Raw genomic sequence first — 17,700 nt, 5'->3', positions numbered from 1 at the left:
TATAAACCCATAACACACTTTGTCACCTACCTTCCGTATTTCATTTCCTCAAAAAAGAATACCACATCGACGGAGTTTCCAACAAAAACTCCATTCTCCCAAAATGCAGAGCACAGCTTTCTCTCTTTCTCCGTCCACTCCTCTCCTTAAACCTCTCCGTTCCTCTAACCCTAACCCTAATTCCTCTCTCCGTCTTCCTTCCGCCGTCAATTTCTCTCGTTTCTCCGCAAACTCCGCATTCTCATCTCACCGTTTATCCGCCGTTAATGGAGATTATGGATTCAATCTCAACCGTCGATCGGAATCGAATTTTGATGGATTGATCTCGTTGCCGACATTGAAGAAATCGCCGTCGAAGATCGATGACGTGGCGGTGGTTAGGGCGTCGGTGCCGGAGAATGCTGGTGGTGCTGATGGTGAGGTCGCGAAACCGGCTGTAGCTGTTAATCGAACTTTGGAATTAGGGATTTTGTTTGGTGCTTGGTATTTGTTTAACATCTACTTCAACATTTACAACAAACAGGTTTGTTATTTTGAAATCGGTTACTCCCTCGTTTCGTTCATTTGTTTACCTTTTGTTGTGAGGCGTATTTTATTGTTATTATTATTGTTTCTCTTATTCCCCATTTTTCTTGTTTAGTTTGTTTAATTGGAATTGGAATTGTTTGTGTTGTTTGATGTAGTGGCGATTCGTGAAATACAATTACTTGTGTAAGGCGGTGTTATAAAATGGATCGTTTTGGTAACTAATTGTTACTGAGTAACAGCCAGGGCCATATTCTAGGCAGTTGAGATCCGTTTTACACGATATTAGTGGAAAATCGTCAACATAGTGCCAAAAATGTTTCCATTTGTGCAATGTCGTAATTTCAATGAATAGAAGGGAGCATGATTCTATTATGACGCGTAATTGCGACCCTGGTAGTTAGTTAAGAAGTTGGTAGCAAATGTGGAGTATGAGTATTGGTTATATTCTTTTGCTTTGTAAAGAGAGTATGTGCGTGAATAAGGAGAAAAAGGATTACGCATCTGAGTTAGTACCTCACACTTTGTAGTTTTTGAGCATATACACATTTTTTCTGAGCATATTACCATTTATAAATATAGTTTTTGAGCAATATTATATTTTTTTAGTGTAACGTTTTAGTAAATGTGCTCAAAAACTTTATACTAAGGCAGAACTCAAAAACTCTAAAATAAAACACAGAAAATAAACAATAAGAGGTACTACCTCAGATGTATAGTCTATGAACTGGTGGATAAGGGAGATGTTTTTCTAATTTATCGAGGAGTTAGAAGCGTTTTGTGGTTCATTAGTTCGATGATGAATGGACGATTATGTAGCCTACAAAGCAGAGACTTTGATGTTGCAGGTTTTCACAAATACTTTGTATAAATGGCCTTAGACAGACTTTTTCGATTTGATTCTCTTCTTAGCTGGATCTGTTCTATGTAATATTATTGTAAGATGAGCTTATAGGAGAGTAATTACAAGTTTTACGAGCGAATGATGTAAATGCTGATGTTTTCTACAGGTTCTGAAGGCATTTCATTACCCCATGACTGTCACTATGGTGCAGTTTGCCGTTGGGTCAGTCTTTGTGATCTTAATGTGGATGTTTAATCTCTACAAGAAACCTAAAGTTAGCGGCGCGCAGGTATTTTATAGTCTGAATTGTTATCCCACGCATTCTTCGGGTAGAGATTGGATATTGTAATGATTTCAACTTATATCTTGCAGCTACTTGCTATCCTGCCATTAGCGGTTGTGCACACGCTAGGAAACCTTTTCACCAACATGAGTCTTGGAAAGGTGGCTGTATCTTTTACTCACACGATTAAAGCTATGGAGCCATTTTTTTCAGTGCTCCTTTCAGTCCTCTTTCTAGGCGAGGTATAATTCTAGATCTATGTCATAGTTTTGTTTCAATATTGCACTGACTGATGTTAAAAATATAAAGAGTCTCAAAATGTTTATTGCAGTATTGCACACCTTTTGTTTGTCTAGTAGTTTTACAATGTATGTTCTGTACTTCTGTGTGACTTATTTATCCTGGTTTCTGTCTGTGAGTTAATTTGCATTATATTTTTTTTGTAGAGACCTACTCCGTGGGTTATACTTGCATTGCTTCCCATTGTTGGAGGAGTGTCGCTTGCATCTATGACAGAGGCCTCGTTTAACTGGTCAGTTAGTTTACATGCTGGAGCCTGTATTGAATTACCCCCTTTGAAGTTATGAACACACCTGATTTCTCGGCATTTCTAAACTGAAAGACTTTCTTAAAATTTTAATGAAGGGCTGGATTCTGGAGTGCAATGGCTTCCAATGTGACAAATCAATCTCGTAACGTCCTTAGCAAGAAGCTCATGGTGAAGAAAGAGGTAATAAATACTGTCATATTGTGGAGATTCAGTACGAAAAGCTTTCTAATGAACTACTTTGGGTCTCTGACCCCTTTATCTGTTTGAGTGGTGGAGGTCTGGAGGTTGCTCTCCTGCAACTGTCGGACACTATTCAGCACAATTTTATTGTGAAACAGATTGATTTATTTGCCTAAATGAAGTGTGACGAGTAAAAATAGATTGGCTGTTATGTTGTCCACTTGTCCCTGTAGTTAATTACTGCATGTTCCTTATGCTATATCATTTCATAATATTCTAACCACAGTTGATCTTCTGACAGGAATCACTGGACAATATCACCCTCTTTTCCATTATTACGATTATGTCATTTTTCTTGTTAACTCCAGCAGCTCTGTTCACAGAAGGTGTCAAGTTTACCCCTACATATCTAGAAGCTGCTGTAAGAATCGTGTCTTTGCTGTTTCTTTTGGTGGTCTAACTCCATAGGTTAATATGCATGATGCGTTTTCTTATACGTTCTCTTTGTATTGGCAGGGAATAAATGTGAAACAGATATATGTAAGGTCCTTGGTGGCTGCTCTCTGCTTCCATGCTTACCAGCAGGTAAGTTGTACTCCTATTACAATACTTTTTGGCTTCGTACTAGTTGTATGTTTTCTTGAACTTGAATGTTGTCTCAACTCTCTTGTTTTATTCTATTGGTGTCATTTCTATTTTGTAGTTGTTCATCTACAGTATTAGCTGTTGTTTTTGTTCTATTGATTTTGTTAACTATAGTACCTCTGGATTATGAATTGTCCATAATGCAAATACAATACCGGATCACATTGCCATTACCTTGTTATGTTGCATGTTAGATGTTTTCTTCAAGTTTTTTTAGAAGGATTAACTTTTCAATTGATTGGTTAGACGGTGACCCCTCTTTCAAAAATGAAGATCGGTGACCCCTGTAGTCCTGTTGTGTGTGGAAGCAAATGTCTTTGTTGCATAATGATGTGTTCTGGTGCTTATGCTGGAACAATTTAGTTAGACTTCCTTTTCTGCGTTGTCGTGGCAGCACTTTCTAGTTTAAAAGATAAGTCGCTGTCGTCTACTAGTTTGTCATCGTAATAGGAGCGATAAACCTTTGGGAGCTTTTGAGTGAATCTGAAGGTCTCTTCTATGCTAAGAATGAGTCCTTAAACTTATGGCAAAAGATTCGAAAGTCACTGCCGTTGGTTGGTAGATGGTAGTTTATATGAGCATTAGGGGAGGTATAAAGTGGTTAAAACTTCAAACATAAAAAAGCATAGAACAGCTATTTGTCGATAAGTGTATTTATTTCATGGATGACCTATCAATTGCTGTTGCATATGATGTCCAAGCAAGCCATTGCATTGGACCAAGACACACTCCCTTTTTTTCTTTTCAGATTTTTGACCTTTAAAATTTTCATATGGAGGGGACCTCAAATTATCGTTGGCTTCAATCTTTTGTCATGAAGAGCTTGACTTTAGATTCTTTCATAGTGCCCGGGCATTTTTTATTGTTAGGAATTTATTCCCTCCATTATGGAGATTATGTTTCATAAGAAACATGCGTGAATGCATTTTTAACTCGATGAAACTTGCTTCATTGATCACTAACATAAATGGGAGGAGTTTCAAGCACTTATTTAGTCTAGGAGTTATAGCTTATTATTAACTATAAAAGAAGATGCAAGCTACGTAGTTTTATCATCCTCATTCCTCATTGTATATCTATTGAATGATCAATAAAATTCCTAGTGCGACTATAGTGAGGACGTAGCCAAGTTGGTGAACCTCGTAAATATCGTGTCCTTGTTATTTTTCTGATTCTTATATTTATTAGTGTGTGTGTGGTCATACCAAAAATCCCTACATTTATGAATTACCGGGATATAGGTGTATTACCATTTATCGATCAGGTCTCCAGAAATCTGATATAAAATTATCGCTGCTAATTGTTGTGAAGAGAAAGTAAAATTGTTGTCTTTGTTATTCTCCATTAGTGCAGTACACTATCTAATGTTTAGAACGAGACAAATAAGCTAGCCTACCCATGAAACTAATTAGCTCTTCATTTAGAAAACATATTAATGTGACGGGGACTGTATTCGATTATCTTCTAGACAGTATCTATCTGCTTCATACTTGTTCTACGTCTGGTTTAACCTCTATCTGAATTTTTCAGGTGTCTTACATGATTTTGCAAAGGGTTTCTCCAATCACTCATTCCGTTGGTAATTGTGTGAAGAGGGTTGTCGTCATTGTTAGCTCTGTAATTTTCTTCAGGACACCAGTATCACCTATCAATGCTTTGGGTAAGCTCCTTGACTTTGACTTTATCTTTTGCGTACACGTGGCAAAATTGACCTTGACTTGAATCATCAGAATTAACCCGATCGAGCCAAAGCAAAGTAGACCCAAACCCAAAACAATCCCGAATGACTAATTCGTGCGAAAAAACCACGATGATTCGAATTGACCCAAAAGACCCCAGTAAACCATTGCTCCAAAGCAACCACAACCCATACTAGCCGTATCCAAATGACTTCACATAACCCAGTCCTAACTCCTAATGATGTACTCCGTATTTGATATGTCTACTTTTGCTTCAGTAAATTTATTCTCTAAAAACATATGAATGATTTTTCAGTAATAATAGTAATGCAGTTAGCAAATTGTTGATTTGTGCACTTCTACCAAATATGTCGGTCTCCCTAGATGTTCGTTCAATCATTTATTTCTTCCCCAATTTTCTCTGTAGGCACCGGGATAGGACTTGCCGGAGTATTCTTGTATTCCAGGGTGAAGGGTATCAAAGCAAAGCCAAAAGAAGCTTAGATTCGGAAATCAAAGAGGTGTACTAGCTTTTGTTTCTGATTCTATAGGTAAAAAAAATGAATGTAGTCTTTTAAGGGAAGAGAGTTGTAGGTCAGGCGGAGAAAGTTGATTGCATCCCTTTTATTTCGATCAAATTACATACAAAGTTTGTGTGATGTTATTCTTTTTGGAGACCACGATGCTTATTACTTGGGCACAGAGCCTTTCTTGTACCGCTTTCGTTGTTCTTATGTATTCAGTCTTTACTCTTTACCAGTAAGAACTAATGTTGTTCAGTAATGCTGCCTTAGTTCAAGCAAGTTTTCACCAGTTTTGAATTTTTTTTTTCACCAGTAGAGATTAATCATCTCAAAATCTCGTGTTTTTCGGTGATGCTTTTCGTTTATGTGTGCCTTTTGTCATTGAAGCCGTAGGGGCGACAACATGGTTTTCTTGCTATCAAGCTTAGACCGCATTCTTACGAACATGGTCCAGATTCAAGGGGATGTGATTTGTGAACTACTTCCTCTGTTTTATTTGATTATGGGGGCTTAAAAACCCGGATATATAAATTTAGATAACACAAAAACTTTAGAGAGACGGTTTCTCAATAGCGTTATTTTATTTTGATGCAAAAATTGCCATTTTCGAAACTGCATACACAAACCAGATCACATCTTTCGCTCTATTGAAGAGGTTCCTGTGCCCATTGTTAGTCGATCCTTTTATATCTTGTTAGCTTCGGACTTTATGCTGTTGGATACGCACCATACATTAGATGATACATTTAGAGTATTAATTACTGGAGAAAAATTGATGTTTGATTGATTAACAAAAAAATATTGACAAAATTTGCGAGTGTCCTAGAATTGTACTAACAAAAAATAATCGAGTGATCGGCTTATTTTCGATAAGCTTCTACTTTGTCACCCTAGAGTGTTGATCGTCAAGATTCAGAGTTTAGGTTGTTTTGACAGTCTGAATTGCAGAATCCGCTTTGTGTCTGTTTGGAATCTGGATCAGGATATCCACTCTCTGCGCCGTGCTGAGATCCACAATGCCCCCAATTTTGTCCACCTGATACGTCAGACCATCTATTCCTACATCAATGTACACTGTTGAGTTCTCATCGATTTCATCCCTCAGCGACATCTTTGCAAGTTCTGTCACCACGTTCGTCTCTATCCACCTCTCCATTTTCCTTGCGCCATCAACCTGATTGAACAACATCTATGTCAGAAACAGAAATTAAAAGTACACAACTAATTAGAATTCGCGTCTCATACAATTTTTTGTTATTGTGTAGATTAAGGATGAAAAGGAGAAGAACCCTGAATGGTGCAGACTGCAGAGTACTTACATAACATTTGTCCGAAACAAGATCAAGAGCAGCATCTGTAACAGCCAAAGCAATACCCTTCTCGGCAAGACGTTTTGCCACATCTTTAAATTGCAGCCTGGCAACACTTTTTAGTTGGTCACGCGAAAGAGGATCAAACACTACTATCTTGTTCAAGCCGTTCAGAAGCCTGCACTTGAACAGCGTTCTCACCTGCCAACAAAAAAAAACTCAATTTTAGCAGAACGGAATAAAACTGTCTCAGGTCCGGTCCTCAGAATCACGAGCTATACCTCATTGACGACTTTCTCACGTGCTGCTTCGATTGAACCCATGCCGGATGAAAGATGGTGAGCTCCGATACTAGAAGTTATAATGACCAATGTGTCCCTGAAATCGACATTTCGTCTTTGGCTATCTGTCAATCTTCCTTCTTCAAGTACTCTTAGAAGAATGCTGAACATGGCACTGTCTGCTTCCTCCACCTTATCAATCAAAATTACGCAAGGTCGCCTTCTGACAGCTTCGTAGGTGCGGGTAGGATAACCCGATACATCCCCAATCAACCGGGCCTTAAAGTACTGATTCTCTATTTTATATGACAAATTAATCTTCACCAGACGATCCCCGCCACCAAATAGTTCCTCGGCGAGGGCCTTTGCTAGCTCGGTTTTCCCGACACCAGGTTCACCCAATAACAAGAATGACATTGGTTGTCTCCCTAATTTTGCTCTCAATCCCAAAATCAACAACGCCTCTGCAATCTCCTCGACTGCACGGTCCTGGCCCACCACTCTTTGTTTCAGTCTGTCACCTAGCCCAATCAAGTATTGTTTATCATCTCCTCGCAGGAGGAAGCTAACCGGTAAACCGGTCCATTTACTCACAACTTTAGCTATTTGATCCGGTCCCACAGTTTTAAGTTGACTCTCCTCTGCACAAGCTTGACACACCAAATCAACGGCTTTTTCAGGCAGACGCCGATTAATGATATACAAACCAGACAATTGGGCAGCGATGACCAAAGCTCCGTCTTGGATTTGAACACCATACCAGTCTTCACATTTCTGTTTTATCCCTCGAAGAATGCTTATTGTATCAGGAACAGTAGGTTCGGCCACAAAAACCTTCTCGAACCGCTTCCTAAATGTAACATCATTTTCCAAATGTTTCCGATACTTTTCAACAGTGGTCGCTCCGATACATTGAACCTGGTCTCGAGCAAGAATCCACTCCAACAAGACGCCCCCATTCATAAAACCTTGTGTAAAAATCAAATCAAAATTATCGATAAACAATATGACCTTTCCTTTTTCAATTCCTTTCCGCACGTCATTCAGTCTCGTCTCAAATTCACTCAAATGCTTGGCTCCAGACAATAAACTCGCGAAATCCAATGCTATAAGCTTCACATTCGCGATATTACTAGGAACATCACCACTCACAATTCTTTTAGCTAGACCTTCAACTATTGCGGTTTTACCCACACCCGGTTCCCCAATCAAAATCGGGTTATTCATAATTCTTAGCGATATTAATATACGAATCACGCTCGTTATCTCGTCATCACGGCCAATAACCGGGTCTAGCTTCTCGGCCATCTCAAGCAAATCATAACCATATGTCTTCAGCGTATTTTTACTGTCTTTTCCTCGAAGCTTCTTAACCCCCGCCTTAATCCAAGACATAACCCCCCAGGGCTTCTTATAGGAAACTTTTATAGTGTCTTTTTCTCTAAGCTTCTCAACCTCCGTCTTAACCCGAAACTTTTCGGTATCCATTGCTGCATTTTTTCAAAAGATCAAAATTACAATACTAACAAGAAGCAATTAACATACAAGTATATACAAGAAATTATAATCGAGAGTAAGTTTATACAACCAGTTGTATATGTTGTATAGAAAAGAATCTGAGCTTTATAGTGAATTATTTGAGCTTAGAATTATACATTACGAGCTTTAAGCTTTATTTTATTTTAAGGGATTTGAGCTTCATTATAAAAAAAAATTGGTTTTAAAAAATTATAATGAAACTTAAGAATAATATACATAAGCTCAATTAGATTTTAGTTTTAACATCAAAAAATTTAAATATAAATAAAATTTTTTAAAAGCTCGAAAAAAATACACATAAATTCGGTTAGATTTGTTATGGTTGTACAATGCTCTTCTACAATAGATTGTATAGTAGTATTTGTGGTATTGTTCGCACACAAATATTATCCTACAACCAGTTGTATAGTAGCATTGTACAACCGTCTCAACAACGTCTCAAAGTTGTTGAACTCTTACACAAAGTTGTTGAGCTATTTTACAAGTTATTGAGCTATTTTACGAAGTTATTGAGCTTAATAATTATTCTGTTAAGCTCAATAACTTTGTATCATAGCTCGATAATTTTGTTAATAGAACTCGATAACATTATAAGAAAGCTCAATTACATTGAATAAGCTGTATTACTTGTATGTACAACCTGTTGTATAATACATTAACTGTTATTCGCATGTGTCTATCACATCAAACAATCATCCGTTTTATTGTTAAAACGAGTCAAGTATCACCGATTTGCATAGAGAAATACAAAAGAATAATATCTAGCAGATAACAAAACTTTATTTGTCTCATCTATCTAAATCTAAATAGTGTAGTACTTAATAACTCGTTTTAGCTATAAAACGGAAAATAAATACGAAGAATAACAAACATGTGATATACTCCGTACTATAATTATTACTACCCGTAAAAATTGATAAAAATAAAAGCATAAACCAGGATATAATGAGAAATTAATGAAGAAAATAAATAAATAATGTACCTTAATTAATAACCGATGGAAAAATAGAATATAAGTTGCCGGAGAAAATTGAAGAACAGCAATTAGGGACAAACAACGTAGATGAAGTATATTTCTTATTTATTGAATTGTATTGTCTATTATTTATAGTGTCAAGTCTTTAAGATAGACATACTCCTACGTTTAGTTAATGTAATAAATATAATCCTACTCGTTTTTCGGTTTTCCTATCCTATGTCGAAGGGGTATATAGGATAATAATTCAATTAGGATAACTCTTATTTTGAGGGATAATAATTCAATTAGCATAAAATAATTTAACTACTTTTATTATCTTTATTGTAAACAATTAAATTGATTATTTATATTTTGAAGGCTGGGTAGGTGATTTTTTGACGTCTTGGATGTGATCGAGGAATATTGTTACATCGTTAAAAAAACAATGAAAGTTACTGTATGACAATCCTCGACATAAATTATGTACTTTAATCTATATATTTCGAGAATTCAAAGTTAATCGAAATTATTATTTTAGAATCCGAATATTTCACCGACAACAACCCTAATAATTAATAAACACTTGTAACAAAAATCAGATATACTTTATGTCTACATCCAATTTTTTTAATGACAACGATACTGGACAACAATCCTAAATTAAAAAAAAAAAAAAAAAAAAAAGTAACACGGTGTGCCCTAAATTTTGCAGGGCATTCTACTTTTTTAGTACACATCATAATTCAACAAAAAAAAAAAAAAAAACATCCCTTAGAAAACATGTATGACTCTTCACTCTCCCTTATACACTACAATATGACCTTTAAATATAATTCTTAAAATTGAAATCTCTCATAAATTAACTCCCTTGTAAACTCACAATCTTGTCAAAACCCTTTAAAAATTAGCTTGATTAATCATCTCAACCAAATCAAGCTCTTGTTTCTCTTGAAAATGATCATCATGGCAAATTGTCGTGTTACCGGGTTCTTCATTAGGCACATAATCAAGCAAAGACTCAATGCTACTTTCTTCAAACATATGATCATCAAAGTTGAAGTCAGGAACCTCATCACCAAAGTCAAATTCATCGGCGAAAAGATTACTGGAGCTTGAATCTGATGACCCAATTTGATCATTTGATGACTTCCTAGTATTATCACCATTATTAGTAGTATTATTGTTATTAATTTTATTATTGTTGGTAGGTTGTTTTTTTCTACAACCAGCATTGATAATTTCAGGAGATAAGCCATTGATGTAGTCTTGCAAGATAGAACTTTGCCTAGGGTACTTTGATCTACATTTTCTCTTAGATAATTGTCTTCTTTTGGTTGCATTCCAATGGTTTTTGATGGAGTTTTCAGTTCTACCAGGCAAATTCTTGGCAATTTCAGCCCATTTATTGCCTATTTCTGCATGAGCTTTGATGAGAATCATGTCCTCTGCTTCACTCCAAATGTCTTTCTAAGAAAAACAAAAAAAATGAAGGAAAAAAAAAATGAAATCGGTTTTTAACATGTCTCTTAAAGGCACACGTTCATAACCGAAATATGGTAAGATTCACAAAATGTTTTTATTAATTATGTGAAAAATGAGTTTATACTTGAATTTTACATGAGAATATCTTGTGAAACTTATTAGGTTATTCACGTGTGCCCTTAGATCAAATGCTAGAACAAGCGTAATAATAATAAAAGCGTTGCGGTAAAAATTTAAGGAACATAATCTACTTCATGTTGGGAAAAAAATCATAAGAAAGCGTTTCGGTAAAACTATGAGAAAAAAATCCACTTTTTGTATTAAAAAAAATCTCAAAAGAAAACGTAAAACACGTTACGGGAAACCACAGAAAAAAGATCTGCTTATATTGGAAAAAAATCAAAAGAAAATATAAAAGCCGTTACGATGAAACTATAAGGAAAATAATATCGACTTTTTATACTACAATATTTTTAGGATTTTTGTAAGGGCACAGGTTAGAAGATCCGATTTACTTAAATTACTTGGGAAATAGGTATAGGTGTAGTCGTGTAAAAATTGAAAATAACTCATGAGAAAACATAAAAGCGTTAAGATAAACTATAAATAAGTAAAAAAAAAAAAAAAAGTACTTCCGACATGATATGCTTAAAAAAAAAATCAGTCAAGTTCAATTTAGTTTAGCTCATACTCGTTCTTCAATTGAGGCGATATCATTTTAAAAAAATAAGGCTTGTATATTTATGTATAATAATGACATGAGCTTTATGACTAATAAAACAAGATTTTCACATGAGAATATGAAAATGAGTTTATACTTGAATGTCAAATGATAATATCTTGTCAATTTTATCATATTGAGGCTTTAATATATGCCATTAGGGCAAATGCTAAAAAAACCGTAATAATAATTAGAAAAGTGTTGTGGTAAAACTTTTAACAGAAAAACAATCATAAAAAGGCAATATGGTGAAACTAGGAGGAGAAAATTCTACCTTTTGCAATAAAAAAGTCTCAAAAGAAAAACGTTACAGAAAAACCACAGGAAAAATATCTGCTTATATTGGAAAAATATCAAAAAAAACATAAGAAAAACGTTACGGTGAAACTTTAAGGAACAAAAATCCACTTCTTATATTGGTGAAAATATATTTACGATTGTTAAGGTCAGGACACACGTTAGAAAATCCGATTTACTTAATTTACTTAGGAGATGCATCATGCATGTATTAAGTATTCAAACCAATTACATGTACTAACATGAGCTTTTATGAGGGCCTAAATATTTACATATACTAACATGAGTTTTATTTAAACATGTTCAATTTAATTTAGACGATTAAGTTTAACACGGAATATGGCCTAAATATTTACATACACTAACATGAGCTTTTGTGACTTTAATATAACAACCATGTATATGAGTTGTTAAACTTTTTCTTCAATAAATGTAACGTATATGTCACAAGTACAAATGTTACTTACATATTAGCCAAATCTTACTAGTCTTATGATTTCCTAATTGGGTTATGTAGTGACGAAAGCTTCTTAAAAAATACCCAATTACAAACCAAAATGCTTGGTTGGGAACTTTGCATGCATGAAATTCATAGAAATGCTTCCCTTTTCCCTTATTTTGCTCCTTAGACACTTGTACAATTGTACATGGCATGTACGGAATAATATAGAAGGAAAAAAATAGGATGTATTAAATTCCAATTTTCACAAGCAAATATATTATATGACTGTCGTATGAAACAACCGTTTAGAAAATGACAATTTTATAAAAAAAATGATAACTTTTTAACATAAAGTGGTTTCTGTTTATCTTAAAGTGATCACTTTTTGTACATCACTCATTCGACGGTAGCACGCAATAACTAGTATCCAATTTTAGTGAAGAGAAAAAAAAAAGGAATTTACCTTAATATCCGGTCTTAAATGGTTGTGCCATCTTTCCCTACATTGCTTCCCAATTCTACCATTAAGTAGCTGAGCAATCTGAGACCATTTCCTTATTCCATAGCGTTCAACTAATTGAATCAAGAGTCTACATTGACATGAATATATATTAAACAAAAATTTAATTAAGATTTTATTGAAATGACATTAAAATTGAGGTTTATGATAGTATAGTTAATGAAATAATCAATTTTTTTTTTTACATACCTATCTTCTTCAATAGTCCATTGGCCCTTGACGACATCCGGTTTCATCTTATGTCCTCTACCGCCTTTTCTCCTTGTAGTTGTCACTGAAAAATTCTCTAGAGCCATGTTAACATTAGTCATCTTAGGACTCGAGCATGAGCCCTCATCCGATGGCTTATATGAATTTGTGAGGCTAAAATCGCGGTGATTAAAAGGGTTAAGGCTTTGACCAATTGGACTAAACATGTTAGTAGGTGTGTCTATCATTTGGGGATGCCCTAAACCACCTAGTCCCCCACTTTGACTAAAGTTGTCCATTAGAGGAACCAATGCACCATTGTTTCCTACATGGTTTGCATATGGTTTGGTCTCAAAGAAGTCAAAATTTGTCAAACAACTAGATAATGTTGAGTTATCAAAGGGATTGTAACAAGTTTGTTGTATTGGAAAAATGGGATTATTTAATGTGGATGAAGATCCATTGAGATGATCAACATTTTCAAGTGAATGAAAATCTTGGAGAAAATTATTTGTGCCCTTCAATGATGATGATCCTTCTAAGGAGAATTGATCATCTCTTGGTTTTGATGAGTATTTTTCATGCAAAAATAAGGGAATTTGAGAAGGAATTTTTTTCATGTAATTTGCATCAAAATCCATCAAAAAGAGCAAAAAAAAAAAAAAAGGTGTAAGAGAAGGAAGAAAAAAAAACTAAGGAGAAATTAAACTATGACTTAATTTCTACTTGGTGTAGTTTTTATTCTTTGCTCCCTATTAAAAAACAAGGGATGTATAGTGGTATTTATATGAATTTTTGCATGGGATTGATCAATTTGGTTGATATCTACACTATCTTATGGTATAGATTTCTTTCTAATTGTAAAATTTTGAGATCACTTAGAAAATGCTTAGAAAAGAAAGTAATCATGTTTTGGTCTTATTTTGACCACTTTAAAATCTCATATTGTATGTTAATTATGAGAGGGTACAAGTAAATTTAAGGGAGTCAATATAATTACTCTTGCGAGTTAATAAATGGGTTAATAAATAAATAAATTGGAGTTATGTATATATATTAGTTATTTCAATGTTAATTAACTAGTTAATAGGTGGTCAAAGAGTTAATTTGAATTGATTACACTATTAAATTTCTTAATGTGCTCTTTTTGTTGGTGTTAATCCTACTTTATTTGATTTTTTTTGATGAGGTTGTCATTTGGTTACATAGCATGAGCACAATGTCCTCTCCTATACACTAACACAAACTTATTTCAGACACTTGTTTTTTTTTTTTTTTAGTTGCAAATGTGTATTCTCGTTTGAGTTATTTCTATTGTTTCCATCCTTTGCAAAATAACATATATAATGACATGAACAAATTATTGATAAAATATTTGTTAAACGTGTTTCAAGGGTAAAAGGGCCCAAAAAGATTTTTCCTAACATACTAATTTAGAGCATATTTGACCTAATTTGTTAAAAATGAATTTTTGTTTCCCAAGTATAAGTAATTAAAAGTAATTTTCAAAAGCAAACCAAGTTGGCGCTTTTTTTAGGGCAAAATGATGTTTGTTGAGCTTTAAAGAAATTATTTTCAGTTTTTGAATTTGGCAAAAAAACATAACACACTTTAAAAAGTTAGGTCAAACTTAGTCTCAATATATGCTACTTCAAACAACATATTGAAAAATATTAGATTGTACCCTCGAATTTGCTATTTCAATATGTTTTTGACACACCTCCAAATTAGCATATTAGTTAGTCAAACACGTCAAAAGCCAACCCTATGCTAAAAACTTACTAATCCGTCATTTACCAAACACTGCAGCACCACCACATCTTAAGAGAGGGAATCAGGGTCTTTTTAAGATTCTCATATTGTTATTTTTCTTTGTAAAATGAAGCAAATTTTACTTTTTCGAATATCTTAACAAATATGTTGGAGTAAGCAGCATATGCAATTGTAAAACAATATTTTGACCATAAATATCTTATTTCAGTATGTTGTTTACCTAATAGTAAAATTGGCATATTGATTAGTCAAAGACGATGGCAAAAGCCTTAAATGTATTAAAAGTCTCCTAACATGTTATTTACTAGTCAAACACCCTTTTTTAGTGTATCTGAAATCATAAAATAATTATCGAGCATGTTTGGCCTATTTTGCTTAAAATGGGTTTTTATTTTTTAAGTTTAATTTTTCGAAAATAGTTTTCAAGAAACAGAAACATCAAATTGATGTTTCTATTTTTATTGGCAAAAACATGGTAATTAAGTTTTTGAAAATCTACAATTAGCTTTTAAATTTATGATAAGTTTGGCCAAAAAGTGTTTTTAAATCCAAAAACACTTTGAAAAACAAGACCAAACACATACATAACTTATTTGGATAAGCAACACGCCAGAAAAACATTTTCCTAAATGCCTCTTGATCACGTTTTCTTTATGTTTGTAATCCTCTTTGGATAGAAGTCCACGATGGAAAAGAAGGATTCCAAATCTCTTATGATGGAAGTTTTTTTTTAAAAAAAATTTATACGATATTGTTTTCTATATCTGTCCTTTGTAATCTATAATCCAATAATCTAAGTGTATGTTTGGTCTTGATTTTCAAACTATTTTTGGACTTAAAAACACTTTTTGGCCAAATATATCATAAATTTAAAACCTAATAGTGAATTCTCAAAAGCTTAAATACCCTATTTTTGCCCATAAAAATAGAAGCATCAATTTGGTGTTTCTGTTTCGTAAAAACTACTTTTGAAAAATTAAGTTTAAAAAATAGAAACTCATTTTAAGCAAACTAGGCTAAACATGCTCTAAAATTAACAAAGCCAAATTAAATGAAACATTTAACATTATTAGGTTAAGGAAAAACTCTCTAGTCCATTGTTGCCAGAATCCCGATTCGATCCTACGACCCAAAATGTTTGACCGATCTCAGATCTTACGATTCTATCGTGGTTATAGAATCTTAAGATCTTATTCATTTGAAATTTTTTAGAGATGGGATCATAATACGATTATACGAACTTACACTACAAGAAAAACGCGGCTTACTGACGGCCCTACCGACGGAAAAAAGAGGCCGTCAGAAATCACGGGTTACTGACGGATGTGTGACGGAAATTCCGTCAGCAAAGTTTCCTGACGGATATCCCGTCAGTATATATTGGCGCGTTGACCCAGTCAAAGGCGCCAAAAGAACTGTGACGGAAATTCCGTCAGGAAACGTTTAATACTGACGGAAAATCCGTCAATGCTCTTTGCGCGTTAAATTGGATGACAAATTTTGAAAACATCAGTACCCGTCGACGGAATATCCGTCGATTTTTTCAAAAAGCGACGGAATATCCGTCACTTGGTCAATTATTAGTGGGTGGTGGTGTGTGACGGTGTCACAATAATTGACCTAGTGACGGATATTCCGTCGCTTTTTTTGAAAAAATCGACGGATATTCCGTCAGGAGTGTTACTTTAACTGACGTGTACAGTCCTTGCATTATTTTTCTGATAAAGTGAGCAGTGACGGATTTTCCGTCAGTTTTTTGAGAATACTGACGGAATTTCCGTCAGGATTTCTATTTAACTGACGGAATTTCCGTCAGTGGTTTCTATTAACTGCAACACGCGATAATTTCCTCCTTCACTTTACTAAAATTCCCCAAATCAATTAAAATCGCCTCAACCCCTTACCTCCATAAAACCCGACACCACCACCACCCTCCTCCACTTCCGGCGCCACCACCACCACCACCAACACCACCACGCCGTCGCCATCACTATAAGGTAATTAACTTTATCTTTTTTTTCTATTTTCTTTATCTTTTTCCTTCTCCTTCATCCTTTTCCTTCTCCTTTTCTTATTTATCTTTTTTTTTTTTGTTAATAGTAGGCCGCCGCCGTCAGCCGCCGCCGCCCCCAGCCGCCGCCGCCCCCAGCCGCCGCCGCCAGCCGCCGCAGCCGCCACCACTGCACTTCCTTTTTCATTTTTTTTGGTCAAGTTAATTAGGTATTACTCCTTTTAATTAGTTTAATTAATTTAGATTATTAGTTATTGTTTTAATCCCTCAGAGGTTTCTACTGACGGATATTCCGTCAGAATTGTGAAAAACTGACGGATATTACTCTTTTTAATTTTTTTAATTAGTTTAATTAATTTAGATTATTAGTTATTATTTTAATTGTTGTTGAAAAATGGTTGGTGTTGATGCATGTTGACTTAGGATAGAAGCCAATGTTGTGACGGATGTATGTTGTTAATGTATGTTGTTAATTTAGATTATTAGTTATAATTTTTTTTTATTTAATGTATGCATGTTGAGTTAAGATAGATATTTAATTTTATTATTAAAAATTAGATTATTGTTAAATGTTAATTAGAATAGATATGAATTAGACTAGATATGTAAAATGAAAAGTAAATCATGTTAGTTTTTGTTAATTGAAAAAGTAGTCATTGTTGTATGTTTTGTTTTTAATATTGTTAAAATTATTGTTCATATTGACCTAGTACCCGTTCAAAAATTACTCACTAGGAGTAATTTTTGAATAGTCCCCGTTTTGGGATCGTCTTTTTGTACGTTTTAAGTCACTTAGGTAGTAAACATGTGCTTGTGATTTGTTAATGAGAAAAGAGTTTGGTAACAATTCCTTTAATGTTCTCTAAATGCATATGTAGAGTAATTATTTATTCTATATTGCGTATTTGGAGAACGGATGGGAATTGCTGCCGAATTTTTTTTCTCAT

General features: G+C 34.3%; 3 protein-coding genes across 3 annotated transcripts; 1 reads left to right on the top strand and 2 right to left on the bottom strand.

Annotated features, from left to right (window-relative positions):
• Positions 1-11: 11 nt before the first annotated feature.
• LOC141652609 (phosphoenolpyruvate/phosphate translocator 1, chloroplastic-like) lies at positions 12-5,490 on the top strand. The gene is made up of 9 exons (XM_074460149.1): positions 12-523; positions 1,536-1,658; positions 1,742-1,894; positions 2,099-2,184; positions 2,298-2,382; positions 2,684-2,803; positions 2,899-2,967; positions 4,558-4,687; positions 5,134-5,490. The coding sequence occupies exons 1-9, from the start codon at positions 104-106 to the stop codon at positions 5,208-5,210; spliced, it is 1,263 nt and encodes a 420-aa protein (XP_074316250.1). The 5' UTR covers positions 12-103; the 3' UTR covers positions 5,211-5,490.
• A 573-nt stretch (positions 5,491-6,063) lies between these two features.
• On the bottom strand, positions 6,064-8,309 carry LOC141653925 (chaperone protein ClpB1-like). The gene is made up of 3 exons (XM_074461791.1): positions 6,822-8,309; positions 6,550-6,741; positions 6,064-6,404 (listed from the first exon to the last, which is right to left on the bottom strand). Exons 1-3 carry the CDS (start codon positions 8,307-8,309, stop codon positions 6,150-6,152), a joined length of 1,935 nt encoding a protein of 644 aa, XP_074317892.1. The 3' UTR covers positions 6,064-6,149.
• A 1,906-nt stretch (positions 8,310-10,215) lies between these two features.
• On the bottom strand, positions 10,216-13,076 carry LOC141653924 (transcription factor MYB119-like). Its single transcript, XM_074461790.1, has 3 exons — positions 12,970-13,076; positions 12,724-12,850; positions 10,216-10,785 (listed from the first exon to the last, which is right to left on the bottom strand). Exons 1-3 carry the CDS (start codon positions 13,074-13,076, stop codon positions 10,216-10,218), a joined length of 804 nt encoding a protein of 267 aa, XP_074317891.1.
• Positions 13,077-17,700: the final 4,624 nt, after the last annotated feature.

The sequence above is a fragment of the Silene latifolia genome, chromosome 4 (genome assembly GCF_048544455.1).
Source record: "Silene latifolia isolate original U9 population chromosome 4, ASM4854445v1, whole genome shotgun sequence".
NCBI classification, from domain to species: Eukaryota; Viridiplantae; Streptophyta; class Magnoliopsida; order Caryophyllales; family Caryophyllaceae; genus Silene; species Silene latifolia.
This window is presented reverse-complemented; position numbering and strand designations above follow the sequence as displayed.